General features: G+C 36.3%; 1 protein-coding gene across 4 annotated transcripts in view; it reads left to right on the forward strand.

Annotated features, from left to right (window-relative positions):
• The window catches only part of WASHC4 (WASH complex subunit 4), a 121,837-nt gene that overhangs the window by 50,807 nt on the left and 53,836 nt on the right, over positions 1-17,194 (forward strand). For all 4 annotated transcript variants that reach the window (XR_187743.5, XM_004446776.5, XM_004446777.5 and 1 more), the window contains exons 16-24: positions 833-940; positions 1,439-1,585; positions 1,712-1,791; positions 5,872-5,977; positions 6,562-6,678; positions 7,737-7,905; positions 8,174-8,328; positions 10,972-11,046; positions 11,768-11,872. Coding sequence is in view for 3 of the 4 variants with exons in the window: in XM_004446776.5 (XP_004446833.1) it covers positions 833-940; positions 1,439-1,585; positions 1,712-1,791; positions 5,872-5,977; positions 6,562-6,678; positions 7,737-7,905; positions 8,174-8,328; positions 10,972-11,046; positions 11,768-11,872 (1,062 nt within the window). In the remaining variant the exon portion in view is untranslated. The remainder of the gene's footprint in view (positions 1-832; positions 941-1,438; positions 1,586-1,711; positions 1,792-5,871; positions 5,978-6,561; positions 6,679-7,736; positions 7,906-8,173; positions 8,329-10,971; positions 11,047-11,767; positions 11,873-17,194) is intronic.

Raw genomic sequence — 17,194 nt, forward strand, 5'->3', positions numbered from 1 at the left:
CGTGGGGGACACCCCTGTGTGGCACGGCACTCCTTGCACGCATCAGCACTGCGCGTGGGCCATCTCCACACAGATCAAGGAAGTCCTGGGTTTGAACTGCAGATCTCCCATGTGGTAGGCAGATGCTCTATCCATTGAGCCAAGTCCACTTCCCATAAGTCTACTTTAGTTCATAGTTGCATTCCCTCCGTATGTATGTTCTTCAATCTTGAGGATTTGGGGATAGTGATGCCCACTCTGTTTCTGATTGAGAGGGGGCTAAGATACCATGGGGGTTTGCCTCATTTTTAAATCAGTTTTATTGAGTTATAATTTCTATACAACAAACTTTTCATGTAGAGTAAATAATTTGGTGAATTTTGATAAATCTTTATACCTGGGAAGACATCACCATCATGATCACAATACAGAACATTTCAATAACCCTCAGATTTTTTCTAGTGTGCCTTTCAGCCCATCCCTGCCTTCACCACCGGCTCTAGGCAACCACTCTTCTGATATTTGTCTTTATTGATTAGTTTTCATTTTCTAGAATATTATTTAAATAGAATTATTTAGCATGTATTCTGTCATCTCTGTTTTTTTTCACTTATCATAATGATTCTGAGATTCATCCTTATCTCATTCTTGAATGGCTGCATAGTATTCCATATAGTAGAAGTGCCATGATTTATTTAACCTGTTCTCAGTTTTTCCTTATTACACATAATACTGTGACTGTCCTTGCTCATGTGTCTTTGGTAGTTATACAAGTAAATAAAAATAATCTAATAAAAATGATTGGAACTATTTTAAAAAGTTAATGTACACAACTACTTCCATTTCTTTTTAGGCAGTAGAGCATATGTTCTATAGAAGAAGCATGGTTGTGGCTGATTCGGTTTCACATATAACACAGCACCTTCAACATCAGGCTCTTAATTCTATTTCTGTAGCCAAGGTATGAGTTAAGGGATGTATGGAATGCAAAAGTGATTATTTTTTCAACATAATTTTATTGTTTTATATGTGTTTTCCATTTTAGCCTTTTCAAACATAATATTCTTGATCATATTTCTTGAGTTTTAGTTTGTCATGGTATTTTATGATTTTTACTTAGAGTTATCAGGGTTATCTTTTCTCTGATGTTACAGCATTTAATACATTAACATACCTCTATTAAAAACTACCATTGTATGTAGTTTTGACATTTGATTCATTATGTGTTTTAGAAATATTTTCAAATTACTGTGATACTTTTAAAGTATGACTAATAGATTTGGTATTCCTTACAATGCTGCAGAAGCAAAGTGCACAACATTATTAGAAGGATTTCAGTGTGGAAAGAATTTGTCTAACTAAATTGAATTGGGGGGGAAAAAATGTAATTTTTCTCCTGAGTCTTTTATTGCCTCAAAAACAAAACTATTTTCCTGTTTTCTCTACTTTTATCATTAAGAAAAGAGTAATTTCTGACAAAAAGTATAGTGAACAGCGTCTTGATGTACTGTCTGCTCTAGTTTTGGCTGAAAATACCCTAAATGGACCAAGCACAAAGCAACGACGACTTATTGTTTCTTTGGCACTAAGTGTTGGCACACAAATGGTAAGTATATTGTTATTATGAAATAAAAATGATATCTAAGCTTTCACATTTCCCTTGTTATTGACCCAGCAATCCTGTACATACTTTGAGTGTAATTTCTCTGCCTTTTTTCCTCCTTTCTGATAGAAAACATTTAAAGATGAAGAACTCTTTCCACTTCAAGTAGTCATGAAAAAACTGGATCTTATCAGTGAACTTAGAGAACGGTAAGTGAGACTAGCAAATATAATTTTCCTCAAAAGGCAGGATTAATAGAAACATGGATTTTCTTTTCAGTGTAGTAGAAGTAGTAGTAAAATCCAGATAGCGCATTAGTTCCTCTGTGTAACTCTTTTAGCATGGCCAAAGTGAGAGTGAGATTAGGGATCATATTTCTTTAGTTTTGTTTCTACATTAACAATATAACATCTGGAAGAAGTCACATGAGAAAATCCAGATGCAACTTCATAGCATCTGCTGGATCCTTTTGCATATTGTGGTGGTTATGATTGGTTATCTCTACTGGACTTTTAAATTTTCTGTTTTCTAACACTGATTCCTTTATTTTTGAGACACTTTAGAGATTCATAACAAATAATCTTCTGTAAATTTTGGGGTATGAATTTGAATTTTATTGTCATTAACTAGTCATTAAGTTGAATTAGGTTTTTTCCCATCTTTTAAAAAATAAACTTTCTATTTTAAAATAACTTCAAACTTACAGGGCAGATGCAAACCACAAAGCCCAAACAGAGAACTCCAGCTACTCATCCTCTTTCCTTGATCCCCTGATCCTCTGATCCACCAATTTTGACATTTTAACACATTTACCATATCATTCTATCTATCCATCCGTCAAGCCACTTATCTTTCAGTCTGTCTGTCCATCTTATCTCTTTTCTAAACATTTGAGGGTAGGTTGTATACAACATGCTCCATTGAATGTATGGACATTTTCTAAAAACAAGGATATTCACTTATGTAACCACCTTAAGTATAGTTATCAAGTTCAGGAAATTTGTCATTAGTAGCTTAGTTTATATTCCAGTTTTTTCATATGTCCCAATAAAATCTTTTGAGCCTTTTCTTCATTATTAGATTCAGTCCAGGATCATATATTGTATTTAATTGTCATTGTTTTTTAGTTGCTTTTTTTTTTTTAATTGTGGAAGCATATATTCAATATAAAATTTCCTACCTCAACCACTTCTAAGCATACCATTCAGTGAGATTAATCACATTCAGAGGGTTGCACTACCCTTACCACCATCCATTCCCAGAACCTTCCCATCTCCCCAAACATAAACCCAGCTACATTCATCAGGTTTTAACATCCTAATCTATAACAATCTCATGAGGGGTGATACTAACTTAATTTTGGTAGCATGCATAAACTGTGTTCTTATAACCTTCCATCCCTGTACCTTTATGTAGTTCTTGTCACAGATTATGTATTTATACATTATAAATCCAAAACCTTTGATTTATCTTTACTTTCTATGCTTTTGCATTTTTGATCCTATAGGAAATAAAAAGTAATTTACCAGAAATATAATAGTACTTGCATTTGTATTTACTCATGCCATTACCTTTGCCAGAGATCTTTATTTCTTCATACAACTTTGATTTGTTCTAGTGTTCTTTCCTTTCAACCTGAAGAGTTCCCTTTAGTATTTCTTATAGGGCTAATGTAGTGGTGACAAACCTCCTTAGCTTTTATTTATGTTGGAATGACAATCTTTCCCTCATTTTTGAAAGACAGTTTTGCTGGCTATCGAATTCTTGGTTGGCAATTTTTTTCCTTTCATAACTTTAAATATGTCATCCCACTGCCATGTCTCCATGGTTTCTGATGAGAAATCATTACTTAATCTTATTGAGGCTTCCTTGTATATGACATTGCTTCTTTTTTGCAGCTTTCAGGATTCTTTGTTTGACATTTGACAGTCTGATTTTACTATATCTTAATGTTTGTCTATTTGGTTTTATTGTGTTTGGAGTTTGTTGAGTTTCTTGGATGTGTATATTCATGTCTTTCATTTCAGCCATTGTTTCTTTAGGTAGTCTCTGTGGCCTTTGTTTTTTTTAATTTTTATTTTTTTAAAGAAACTTAGGTTATATAATGTTAACACAAAAAATATAGGTGAGTCCCATATGCCCCACTCCCTAGCCCTCCCACATCCTTCATTAGTGTGGTGCATTTGTCACAGTTGATGAACACATCTTGGAGCATTGTCACTAATTGATGATAATAATTTACATTGTTGTTTACACCATCTCCTGCACATGTATTTTTGCAAGATATTACTTGGTATACAGTGGCCTATATCTATCGTTGAAATGTCATTCAGGATAATTCCCATGTCCCAAAAATGCCCCTAAATTACACCTATTTTTCCCTCTCACTCCCCTCAGAGCCTCCAGTGGTCTATGGCGTTTCTTTTTTCACTTCCTGGGACTCCTACAATGTGTATATTGATATGTTTGATAATGTCCCACAGGTTTCTCAGGCTCTGTTCACTCTTCTTTTTTCTTCTCAGATTGAATGTCTTCAATTGTCTTATGTTCAAGTTTACTGATTCTTTCTTCTGCCAGTTCCAATCTACTGTTGAAGACCTCTAGGGATAATTTCTGTTATTGTAGTCCTAGGCTCTGTTTAGTTCCTTTTCATGGTTTCTGTCTCTTATTGATAGACTTTTGTGTTTATCTCTTGTTTTCCTGATTCCTTTAGTTCTTTGCCCATGTTTTCTGTTAGCTCTTTGAACATATTTTGGACCATTTTTTTAAAAAAAGTCTTGTCTTGTTTGTTCCAGGTCTGGTCCTCTTTATTGATAGTTTCTGATGCAATGATCTTCTTCTTTGCATGGACCAGTGCTTCCTGTTTATTTGTATGTTTTATAATCTGTTACAACCTGAATATTTTGATATTTAATTGTGTAATATCTGGAATTTAGACTCTGAAATATCTGTTCCATACCTTGTAACCAACTAGTGATATGACAGGTATTTCCTTGAATGCTAGGAACTGATTTTTAAAAAGGAAAGAAAAAAGAAAATACCTGTCTTAGTCTTTACAGATTGGCTCGTGCAAGTGCTTACCTTCAGAGTTTAGCTATCCTAATAATAAGTTTGGGTAGTATTCCAGGAAAAAAATGCACAGCTCTTTTCTGTGCATGTGTCTTGTCCTGGGCATGAATATGTGGGCCTAGGAATTCCCCTTTTTATGCAGGTAAGAATGCCCTCATTCTAGAAAATAGCATTTTGTCATGGTTCTGGGTGCTTCACTGTATGTCCTGCGAAGGTTCTTTGCATGCACAAAGGTCCTTCTGCTCCCTCTGGAACCAGGGGGCTGGCTCTGCGTCAAGATACCAGGAGGTTTTCCTACTGTTTTGAAGTTGCCTTTTTCATTTGGCACGTACCCTGTGACTGCAACCCTTTGACTGTTTTCCAGAACTTTGAGAACGATGTTTCTGCTAGCTCTAAAAATAGAGAGGTTGTTCAAAGCCTCTGTTAGGAGAATGAGCCCTGGAATGTCTCACTCTGCCATCTTGGTTGGAGTGGGCTCTGAATTAGTTTTTGGAAGGCTCATTTTTCTAGCTCTCTGTGACTTTACTGTTTTCTGGTCATTAAGCAAGCACTGTGTTTCTAGAAGTAAAAATGGGTCTTCTGAATTTTGATTTTGATTCCCAGCTGGATTAAAGTTTCACCTCAATTTCTATTTAATGCTTATATTTATAATGTTTTGTTATTGCTCTGAGATGCTGACATTTTTATACTTAGTAGCATTTAACTTTCCATGCTTGAACTTTCTAATTATTTTCATTATAAGATATTTAGAAATCATTTCTTTATCCCAAAAGGAAAGATTATAGAAGTGTTTCATGTGATCTTTTCTCTCTTTGTTATACTTTTTAGAAAGGCTTGGCCTTGCATTGTTGGTACAGGTAGAATGGTACTTGTGATGCAAGTATTTTAAGTCTGTAGTCATAGCAAATAATACTGAAAATAAATTTATTTTAATCCTCTTGTTCAAAGGAATCTCTATTAGTTGTCAACTGTCTTTTAAAACTAAAGCATATGTGCAGAATTCTGACAGTGTTGTGTATTGGAGTTTTTGTTACCATTGTAACAATTTGAAATTTATTAATTTTGTGACTTTTCTGTACTAAATTTTGGATTAAGGGATGTAGGGAATGCAAAAATAATGAAGACAGAGTCTTACCTTTATATAAAGTCTGCCTTTCTTTTCATTATCTTTTTGGGATACTTCAGTTTTATTACCATTAATTACTACTTTTACATTGTAGAGTCCAAACACAGTGCAACTGTTGTTTTTTATACTGGCATCGAGCAGTGTTCCCAATTTATTTAGATGATGTATATGAAAATGCCATTGATGCAGCCAGATTACATGTAAGTAAAGAATAATCAAAGACTAAACCTGTCATTCTTTTAGTCATGGTATAAACCATTCCAATGAGTTTTAAACTACAACTGATCATTTGACTTAATAAACCATTTAAAAATTTGACTCTTAATAACCGTGTTGTACAGTGTTATCCATACTTAGCATTTATATAGTCTGTAATTAAATTTAATATTAGTACTAATTGAAGTTAATTTTAATGTCTTATATTTAACCCCTCCCCTCATTCCTAATCATTCCCATTTCACTTGATTTTAGTTTGTGTCACAATAACCTGACATTTATTATTTAGCAAAGTACATGTTATTCACATCTTTCTATTTGTTTATGAGAATAAGTATGTTTGCTCAATATAGAAAAGGATAAATGAATGAGAATTTCTTGTATATTCAGTTGAAGTATTTGTGTAGTGTAGAGAATAAAATCTTACTTCTTTCAGGAAGTGAGGTAATCTTGCAGAAAAACAAATTATCCTTGAGGTTTTGCCTTTAAAGACAAATAATTAGCCTTTGTCATGTTTAAATGAGTTCTGGTTTATCTCAATTCATGTACATTTAAATTTTCTTTTTAGTACATGTTCAGTGCTTTACGTGACTGTGTACCTGCTATGATGCATGCAAGGCATTTAGAGTCCTATGAAATACTTCTGGATTGCTATGACAAGGAAATTATGGAAATTTTAAATGAGGTAACATCATATTTGAAATGGAAGAACTGAAAATGTACTTGAAATCCAGTGTTTGGAAAAACTGGGGGGGGGGTCATAGTAATAAGCTTTCACTCAGTTAAAACTATCGTTTATGAATCACTAGGTAAAACAAAAGAACAATTTTTAGTTATAGTATCACTGTTAGGTTAAGTTGGTCTGTAGTTTCTAATTTTTATGTAGAAAACTAGATTTGAAGATTGCAAATGCAAAGTGGGTTTGAATGGTGTGTGCTTGTAATGATAATACAGTTAAGGTAATTTAGTTATTAATATTTTGATGAATTTCATTTGGAGATCTAATAGCAGGAAATTATAGTTTTAAAAGACTTAGCTGTGTAAAAAAATAATTTAAATGCAATGTAATATGTCCTTCCTGTTTTAATGAATTGTGTATTATAAACACTGAGTGCTGCATATTTCCATCTAGTGATATTTTTATTTGGAGGGCAGAATTAAAAATGAGTAAACTTCAGAATATAAGCATACTTCGGTTTTATAATCTATGAAAATTTTTATATGATTTCTTATATTAAATATTACTATTTAAAAAAGATTATCCATGTCTGTTTTTTTTTTTAATAACCCCATGGTAGATCAGAAAAGATATTCATTTTGTTATCTTTAGTTTGATGAATGTTGTGATTTTTAATGATTTCTATAAGGATGTTTTTTTTTCTTTCCTCTTGCATGATTTCAGGGACTTTCCTCATTTGCTTTTGGTTCTTGTAATTTTTTTTGCTGTTTTTTTGTATTTTGTAAGTATTAATATTGTATATTCACATTCCTTATTAATGAAGCCAGCAGTCAATAGTTTTTTATTTTCAAGAGTAATAAACTTAAAGTACAGTGAAAATAAAGGTTTAGAATTTATTTAACTGCTCTTTGATAAAAATACCATTGCCTTAAAATGGAAAGCAAAGCAATTTTTACTTTCTCAATAAAAATCTGGTTTTAGAATGGAGTATTTAGGGAGCTAGTTACTAATTGGAATATCATTTTGAAAAATTAAGGTTATGGTATCAATTCTTTCATGCATAGCATTTGCTGGATAAGTTGTGCAAAGAAATAGAGAAAGACCTGCGACTTTCTGTGCATACTCACTTAAAGCTGGATGACCGAAACCCTTTCAAAGTTGGCATGAAAGATCTTGCCCTTTTTTTCTCTCTGAACCCAATTCGGTTTTTCAATCGTTTCATTGACATTCGAGGTGAGTGTTCTGCTTTCCTTATTAGAATCATATTCTGTACTTTTTACCCCAATTATTAAAAACATAAAACAAAACTTGTGGGTATCTTGTTACTTCATATATTACATATTCTTTAATTGTTTTTTGTTTTTTCCTCATTTTTATTTTGTTAACACCTTATTTTATTGAAAGAAATTTAATGTTCAAAGACAAGTTTATTTTTTTTTTAGCTCCATTTCTTTTTCTATTGTTCAGTGAGTCAAAATTCCTTTTTTTTTTTTTTTTGTAGCTTATGTAACTCACTATCTAGACAAAACTTTCTATAATCTGACAACAGTTGCACTTCATGACTGGGCCACTTACAGTGAGATGAGAAATTTAGCTACTCAACGTTATGGATTGGTTATGACAGAGGCACATCTTCCTAGTCAGACTTTGGAACAGGTATAGTATAAAATGTTTCTAGCATAATCTTACTGCAGCGTGGTAACATGATATCATTAGAAAATCTTTTTTTCTTTTAGCTTTAAGAAAATAGTTGCTATATAAAACCTCATACTTGAACAAAAATAAGGTGGTTGCTAATTTGCTTAATGAAATAATTTATCACATGCTTCTTTATAATCAGCCTCCTGTTGAACATCTGAAATATACTTAGACTTAGATGTTAATTTTTAGAAACACATTGGGATGGTGGGATGACTTCTGCAGAATTGTAAAAAGTTCAATAAAGTTCACAGTTAAGGATTTGAGACCTGAATATAGTATGTACATTTTAATATCTTAGAAAAATAGTTAAAGTTATATAATTATAAATGTATTTGTTCTTGAAATGAGGAGTGTAAAGAAACTCTTAGCTATGCTAATTTACAATGTGACAATAGTTCATGAATATAATAGTTTATGGTAATAGTTAATTGGCATGCAGTTCTTGCTAAGATAATCCAGGCCTGTCTCATATACTTACCAAAAAACAATTAGTTCTTGAATTTAGAGATCATAATTTTTGCTTCATCCTTCTGCATATAAAGACCGTTTCCAAGATGAGTTTGTATATCCTTTCATTCATTTATTTATACAACAAGTATTTGAGAACCTACTGCATACTAGGTTTAAGGACAGAAAGATAAATATTAACAGCTCCAGCTAATGTACTCACAGCTGGTGGGAGAAAAAAAATGCCTCAGCAAATTTTTAGAATAGATTATGACAATAGCTATGATTATGATAAAAACATAATCAAAGAGGCATGATGATTTTACTTTGAGACTCAATTTGAGAAGCTATGGAACAATTTATGTGAAACCACAAGATGCTAAAGTAATATCTGAAGAATGAAGAATTCTTAATAAATAACTTGTACATTAAAGGTAGTGTGGTGTAATCAAAAGAAGCGTAAGAATGTGGAATTAATCTTTCTAAAATCTAGATTCTATCTCTTACCTAGTTATTTGGCTTTGGAGAACTCTTAATTTCAGTTTATTTGTCTGAATTAGAAGAAAATTACCTCATTTTTTGAAAATAACATATAAAGAACCTTGCATAGTGGCTGAAAAATAGCGGGCATTTTTTATAAATGGTCTCTAGCAAGTGCTAGCTACCTTTTAGAATATGACAGTTAGTTTACTTTGTTTTAAAATGTAGAGAAAATTCTTGGAAAGACAGATAAAAATCTTTTTAAGGATGGTTGATGTGCTAGCCAAGGGGTGCTGATGCAAAATACCAGAAATTGGTTGGCTTTTATAAAGAGTATTTTGGGATAGAAGCTTACAGTCACAAGATCATAAAGAGTTGCTTCCCTTACCAAAGCCATGTGTTGGAGCAAGATGGCTGCCAGGCTCTGTGAGGGTTCAGCCTTCCTTTTCTTCCTAAGGCTCTGTGGTCCCAGCTTCTTCTGATCTCAGTTGTAGGTTAACAAGGCTTATCTCTCTCCCTGGGGCTCATTTCTTTCCAGGCTTTCTCAGCTGTTCAGGGCTCTGGTCTCTTCATCTGCAAAATATCAGGCATATAGCTCAGCTCTTGCCCTGGGGCTCCAGTGTCCAAAACTAAACTCTCTGTGTTCTCCTTCTCCATGTATTTACTTCCTTGTCTTTGATTTAGCATCTGTTTATATACAGAGGGGAGCTGGGGGGGGGGGGGGGAGGGGGGAGCGACACAGACTCAAATCGAGTTACCCTAATGATGTGGTCAAATAAAAGCCTAATCCTTGCATCCAGCATCCATGTGGAATCTGAGCCTCCTCTTGACATAGAGGTGCAATGGACACAACCAATCCAATGTCCACATAGAAGAGGTGGCATTGGATTGGGAAAAGTGGACATGGTGGCTGATGGGTATGGGGAAATACAGGAAGAGATGAGAGGTGGAGGCGTCTTTGGGACATGGAGCTGCCCTGGATGGTGCTTCAGGGGCAATCACCGGACATTGTAAATCCTCACAGGGCCCACTGGATGGAATGGGGGAGAGTATGGACCATGATGTGGACCATTGACCATGAGGTGCAGAGGTGCCCAAAGATGTACTTACCAAATGCAATGGATGTGTCATGATGATGGGAACGAGTGTTGCTGGGGGAGGGGGAGAGGTGGGGTGGGGGGGTGGGGTTGAATGGGACCTCATATATATATTTTTAATGTAATATTATTACAAAGTCAATTAAAAAAAAAAGCCTAATCTTGATTTAATAAAGTAAAAGTGAAACCGCTGAATCTGATACAATCTAATATGCCCAGAGGAACAGATTAATTTACAAACTCAATCCAATATCTATTTTTGGAATTCATAAACAATACCAAGCTGCTGCAGTGGGAAAAATGATTGTAGGTCGTAGGTCTTTGAACATTCAAACGTAACCGTTCCTGTCTGCACAAAAGAAATAAGCAAACAAGGAGCCAGGTTTTACCCAGCAGATAGTCTTGATTGTCCATGTCAGAAAGTTTTTTAACCTTTGTTCATACCTTTTGTATTTAGTGTTCTTTCTTTAAATAATTTAATCTCAGGAAACTTAATTATAAGTCACTGTGTTGATGCACATTTCACTTATCTTAAACTAAGAATAATAGAACTTCTTTATGGATTGTGTTGTAGGGTCTAGATGTTTTGGAAATTATGAGAAACATTCATATATTTGTGTCTCGATACCTCTATAATCTCAACAATCAGGTAAGTTTTAGAGATTTTTTTCTAATGTGTGTGGATATATAGTGGGAAGGATGAGGGGCAAGGAATTGATTCTCAAGTGTGAAAATTAGTAAAATAAACAAAGAAAAATAATTATTTAGCGATTATCCTGCTTATTCCTTTGCTTTCTTTTCTTTTCTTTTCTTTTCTTTTATTTATTTATTTATTTATTTATTTATTTATTTATTTATTTATTTATTTATTTATTTAATTTCCCCCCCTCCCCTGGTTGTCTGTTCTTGGTGTCTATTTGTTGCGTCTTGTTTCTTTGTCTGCTTTTGTTTCTTTGTCCGCTTCTGTTGTCGTCAGCGGCACGGGAAGTGTGGGCGGCGCCATTCCTGGGCAGGCTGCACTTTCTTTTCACGCTGGGCGGCTTTCCTCACGGGCGCACTCCTTGCGCGTGGGGCTCCCCCACGCGGGGGACACCCTTGCGTGGCACGGCACTCCTTGCGCGCATCAGCACTGCGCATGGCCAGCTCCACACAGGTCGAGGAGGCCCGGGTTTGAACTGCGGACCTCCCATATGGTAGACAGACGCCCTAACCACTGGGCCAAAGTCCGTTTCCCTGCTTTATTTTCTTAAACACCATATCAGTTAAATTGTCTTTAATGAAATAGATTTTAAAATTTTCTTTGGATAAGTGTCTGACCAGTGTCTGCCATGGATTGTGTTGTTATTGAGCATAAATTTGTCTCATTGCAGATTTTTATTGAACGAACAAGCAATAACAAACATTTGAACACTATTAATATTCGGCACATTGCTAATTCAATTCGAACACATGGCACAGGAATCATGAATACAACAGTAAGAACCTTTCTTGTCGGGGTAAGGGGGTAGGGGTTACAGATCTCTGTTTAATTTAGTAGTTTGGAAAATGATTTTCTGAGAGAATACTATGTTAAAAATATACTACCTATTTATATTATACCTGAATTTCCATTATTCAGGTTTGTATAATTAAAATATCTGGCTCTAAAATTATATTGGAAGTGATGGAAACTCTGTGCTAAAAAGGCACTTCAGGATATTTTACCATCTCAGGGTCACCATTATAAATAGCATTGGAGATAGGAGGGCTTTAGCATATATCTATCTTGTGGCTTCTCTGATATTCTCTAAAAGTTGCTTTTGAAAGTGAATCACACATGGCAGTTTATTTAGCATCATTTGTTCTTGCTATTTTCCCTTCTGTGGAAGAAGTCTTTGAATTTACCTGGTTTTCAGACAGTAAATTTCTTCTTTAGAGGAGAAGACTGTGGATGCTTAAATAGAAAACTGGTATTAAGCAGATTTGGGAGTGAGGGAGTAGGGTGAGGACTGGAAAGTTAGGTTGGGACCATTATAGTGGAGACTCCATTGAAATGTTTTGAATTGATGAGTGAAAAGACTGAAGTTCTATTTTGCTAATTACCAATGGAGGATGCTAAAGATTTTGGGAGGAGGGTCAGTAGGTGAGGTCATCAATTTTGTCTTAGATATGTTGAACTTGAGGTACCTTTCAGACTTCTAAGTGGAAATATGTGGTATGCAAGTGGATATAAAGATCAGACTTCACTGGGATTCATTAGTTTATCATTTAATTTGAATTTCTTCTTCTGCCTTTCAAGACTCTGTACTGTTGGGATTCTTCTGCTGTTTTCCTTGATCACTTTTGGTTCTTTTTCTGGTGGTTCACTTTCTCTTTTCACCCTCTAAATTTGGATGTATTCCAAGGCTCAGGGCTTAGTTTGCTGTTCATTTTTACTTTCAGTTTTCTCTGTTGGAGATATCTTTAATCACTAATATCTATTGTACATGGTTCCCAAATATATGTCTAGTCCTGAGTGATTCTGTATCTCGCATTCCTTAGCACTTACTACCTCTTAATTTTTAAAAAATGTGTATATCCTGCCTCCCTATTTAGATTGTAAGCCTCTCTAAAGCAAGAGAAGTGTCTTATACTGATCATATTCTCAGCATCTGTTTCACTGCTGTGTGTCTAAAAGGCATGTAAAAATATGTCTGATGATGATAAAATGGACATAGAAGGATATGAACCAGAGGCTGGCAGTTACCCACTATTATGAATGGGAAGGATAAGACTACAAAGGAGATCAAGAAGAAACAAAGAAACAGAAACAAAACTGGGGGACTACAGTATTTAAGCCATCAGAAAAGTTCTGAGAAAGCACCTATTTTTGTAACTAGGTCAGTGAAGACTGAATAAAAAGGGCATAAATTTGCTGAAACCACTAGTAATATATCAGAGTGGTGTAGATGAAAGTTAGCATAGGCCTTCCATATGTAAGTTAGAAATCATCTTACGATATTATTTTGATTTCAGTCTCAGCTCAGGGTTTTCTGAGTACTTCGTCAGGACCTTTTTTAATATATTCTCAAAGCACCTGCACTTTTGGAGTTGAGATTTACTTTTTAGAATTTGCCATTTTTGTGAGTTAATAATTTATTTAGCATTGCTTCAAATGCCTGCTGCAATTGCTAGAAGATAAGCTTCATGAAAACAAGGGCTGTGTGTAGCAAGAAAGCAGACACATTGCCTTTCACATAAGAGGTGCTTAAAAATATTTATGGAGTGGGAGGGAGAGGGGATGAGGTGTGTTGGAATCCTCTGTATTTTCAGTGTGGCGTTTGTGTAGTCTAAAGCTTCTTTGAGAATAAGAGGAAGAAAATTTTAGGAGAGGGAAATTCCAAGAAGATAAAGGATTAGAGAGACAAAGGACTCACTTCTCTCCCAGAAAAGTAGCTAGAGGACAGGCAGAAATGGCCTGAAAAAAAAAATTGTTTTAGGGTTTAGGGCACCAAGAGAAAGACACCACCCAGAAGAGAGAGGGGGCAAAGGAAAAGAATCTCAAAAGGAAAACTCGAGTGAAAGCTGCAGCTGCTGACATCTATCTCCCCACCCTTAGAGGAGATAGCTTTTCATTTCTCCAGCTTCTGGCCAATGGCTGTGGTCAGTGGGGGCCACAAGGATCTACCACCCCAGGAAAGGGGAGAGAGAGAGATGCAGCATAAAGCTGATTCAGCTTTTGGCTGACAAATTGGGTCTGCTCTTCCATGAGCCCTTCAGGGCTGGGTGAAGCCATGCCATTGTTTGCCCTAGTAGCTGGGCAGGGGACAAAAGATATCCAGTTCTCATAAACACCCTCACTACTGACTAGGAAAGGTTGTTGAAGACATGGAGAGGAGTGGAATTATTTCCTACCTGGGAAAAGGGAGGGACTGCTGGCAAAGGTTGGAGAACAACTTCTGAGAAAGTTTAATTTGCAAGGCTCTGAATAGATGTGAGGCAGGATCCTCTGTCACATTGTTGCAGTCATTGTTGTAGTGAATACAGTCCAACCAGGATTTGAACTGAGAGGGTTAATAAAGAGCACCATCTTTTGGGGGACTGTATTAGTCAGGGTTCTCTAGGGAAACAGAATCAACAAGAGATATCTGTCAATAGTAAGAGATTTTATCAGAGTCTGTCACATGAGTGTGGAGATGCACAAGTCCAGGTTCTGCAGGCAGGCTGCAACCAGGGGCTTCAAAAAGTCCAGTGAAAGTCCTTGATGAGTTTCTGGGAGACATTGGCTGTCCAAAGATGATCTGGGAAATTCTCCCTGTATGCTATAATCACTTCTCCTTTTAAGGCATTCAACTGATTGGATAAAGCATCACTCATTGCTGATGGCAATCTCCCTGACTGATATAATTGTAATCAGCTATCTATGCAGTAAAGTCAGTGGTGACTAAAGTCCAAAAATGCCCTTGTATTACAGTTAGCCCAGTACTCGCTTGACTAAACAACTGGGCAAATTACCTGGCCGAGTTGACACATTAGCCTAACCATCACAGGGACCAAGGAAGTGCATGTAAGGAACTTAAAAGGAAATAATAAGAGAGGCTTTTTCAGGTCTTTATAGTCTTTCTCCCCAAGGCCCTGGGAAATGGGTCTGCAAGCCATTTTTGGGTCCATGGCACAGATTTGAGCAACTAAACAGGGATAATCCTAAAGAGCTAGAAGAGGTGGAACCATGAATCAAAGAATGGCAGTAACACACAGCCTCCTGCCACTAAATCCCTATGCAAGAGAGAAAAATTGAGCATCATCGTAAACTCACTATCATATTCCAATGCCTTGACATAAACAAAAAATTATAAGCCATACTAAAAAAATGGAAGAGGTGGCTCAAGCAAAGGAATATATCAGAGTCCCAGATGAAACATAGGATTTGAGACAATATTGATTTGCATAATCAGTGAGGTTCATGCAAATCTCCAAAATCAAATCAAGGTGAGAGGCAGTATGGCTAAAGAGATAAAGGACCTCAGGAAGACACTGGGTGAGCACGAAGAAGAATTTAAAAACCTGAATAGAAGCTTATGGGAATGAAAGACAATAGGTGAGATGAAAAACACACTAGAGACATATAACAGCAAATTAGAAAAATGGTAGAAGACTGAATAAGTGATGCAGAAGACAGAATAGCTGAAATTGAAGACAGAACAGAGAAAGGAAAGAATGGAAAAAATTGAGCAGGGTCTCAGGGAGTTGAATGATAACATGAAGTGCAACATCATAGGTGTCATAGAAGTTCCAGAAGGAGGGAAACGGACTTTGGCCCAGTGGTTAGGGCGTCCGTCTACCATATGGGAGGTCCGCGGTTCAAACCCCGGGCCTCCTTGACCCGTGTGGAACTGGCCATGTGCAGTGCTGATGCACGCAAGGAGTGCAGTGCCACGCAAGGGTGTCCCCCGCGTGGGGGAGCCCCACGCGCAAGGAGTGCGCCCATGAGGAAAAGCCGCCCAGCGTGAAATGAAAGAGCAGCCTGCCGAGGAATGGCGCCGCCCACACTTCCCGTGCCGATGACGACAACAGAAGCGGACAAAGAAACAAGACGCAGCAAATAGACACCAAGAACAGACAACCAGGGGAGGGGGGGAAATTAAATAAATAAATAAATCTTTAAAAAAAAAAAAAAAAAAAAAAAAAGAAGTTCCAGAAGGAGAATAGAAGAGAAAAGGGGCAGAAAGAGTGAGGAAATAATGGCTGAAAATTTCCCAGCTTTCATGAAAGAAATGAACTTACATATCCCAAAAGCACAACATATCACAATCAGTATAATTCCAAATAGACCTATTCCGTAACATACTACTCAAGATTGTCAAACACCAAAGGAAAAGAGAGTATTCCGAGGGAAGCAAGGGGGAAGCAAACCATCGCATACAAGGGACACCCAGTAAGATTTAGTGTGAATTTCTCATCAGAAACCATGCAGACAAGAAAACAGTGGTATGATATAATTAGGTGGCTAAAAGAGAATTTGCAATGAGAATTCTCTATCCATTAAAATTGTCCTTTAAATATGAAGATGAGTTTACAGTATTCACAAATAGAATCTAAGAGAGTTTGTAAAAAAGAATCAAGCTTTGTAGGAAGCATTAGAGGGAGCCTGTATTAGTCAGTCAAAGGGGTGCTTATGCAAAATACCAGAAATCTGCTGGCCTTTATAAAGGGTATTTATTTGGGGTAGGAACTTACAGGTAATAGGTCATAAAGCATAAGTTACTACCTTCACCAAAGTCTTATTTTTGTGTGTTGGTACAAGATGGCCACCGATGTCTATTAGGGTTCAGGCTTCCTGGATTCCTCACTTCCCAGGGCTGGCTTCTCTCCAGGCTCAGGTCTTTTGTTTTTCCACAAGGTCAGCTGTAGACTATCAGGTGAACAGCTCTGTTTCTCTCCCCAGGGTTTCTGCTCTGTCTAAGGAGCCATCTCTTTTCCTCTTGTGTTCTTCTCGTGGCTGAGGGCCTCTCTTCCCAGGGCTTGCTTGTCTTTCCTCTGTGTGCCTACTTCCTGGGGCTCCAGCTCAAGACTCCAGCATCAAACTCCAAATCAAAACTCCAACATCAAAATCCTTCCAACTCTGTCCTTTGTTGTGCCTTTTAACACCCTACTGATGTGGCCCAGTTGAAGCCCTAATCATAATTTAATCATGCTGAGGTACAGACCAGTTTGCAAACATAATCCAGTATCTATTTTTAGAATTCACAACTATGTCAAACTGCTACAGAGCCTTATAGCCCGAAAGTAAGTGACAGAAGAGAGGGTCTAGGATAGTGTAGAATGGAAGACCATCAGAT

Source organism: Dasypus novemcinctus, chromosome 12 (genome assembly GCF_030445035.2).
Source record: "Dasypus novemcinctus isolate mDasNov1 chromosome 12, mDasNov1.1.hap2, whole genome shotgun sequence".
NCBI lineage: Eukaryota > Metazoa > Chordata > Mammalia > Cingulata > Dasypodidae > Dasypus > Dasypus novemcinctus.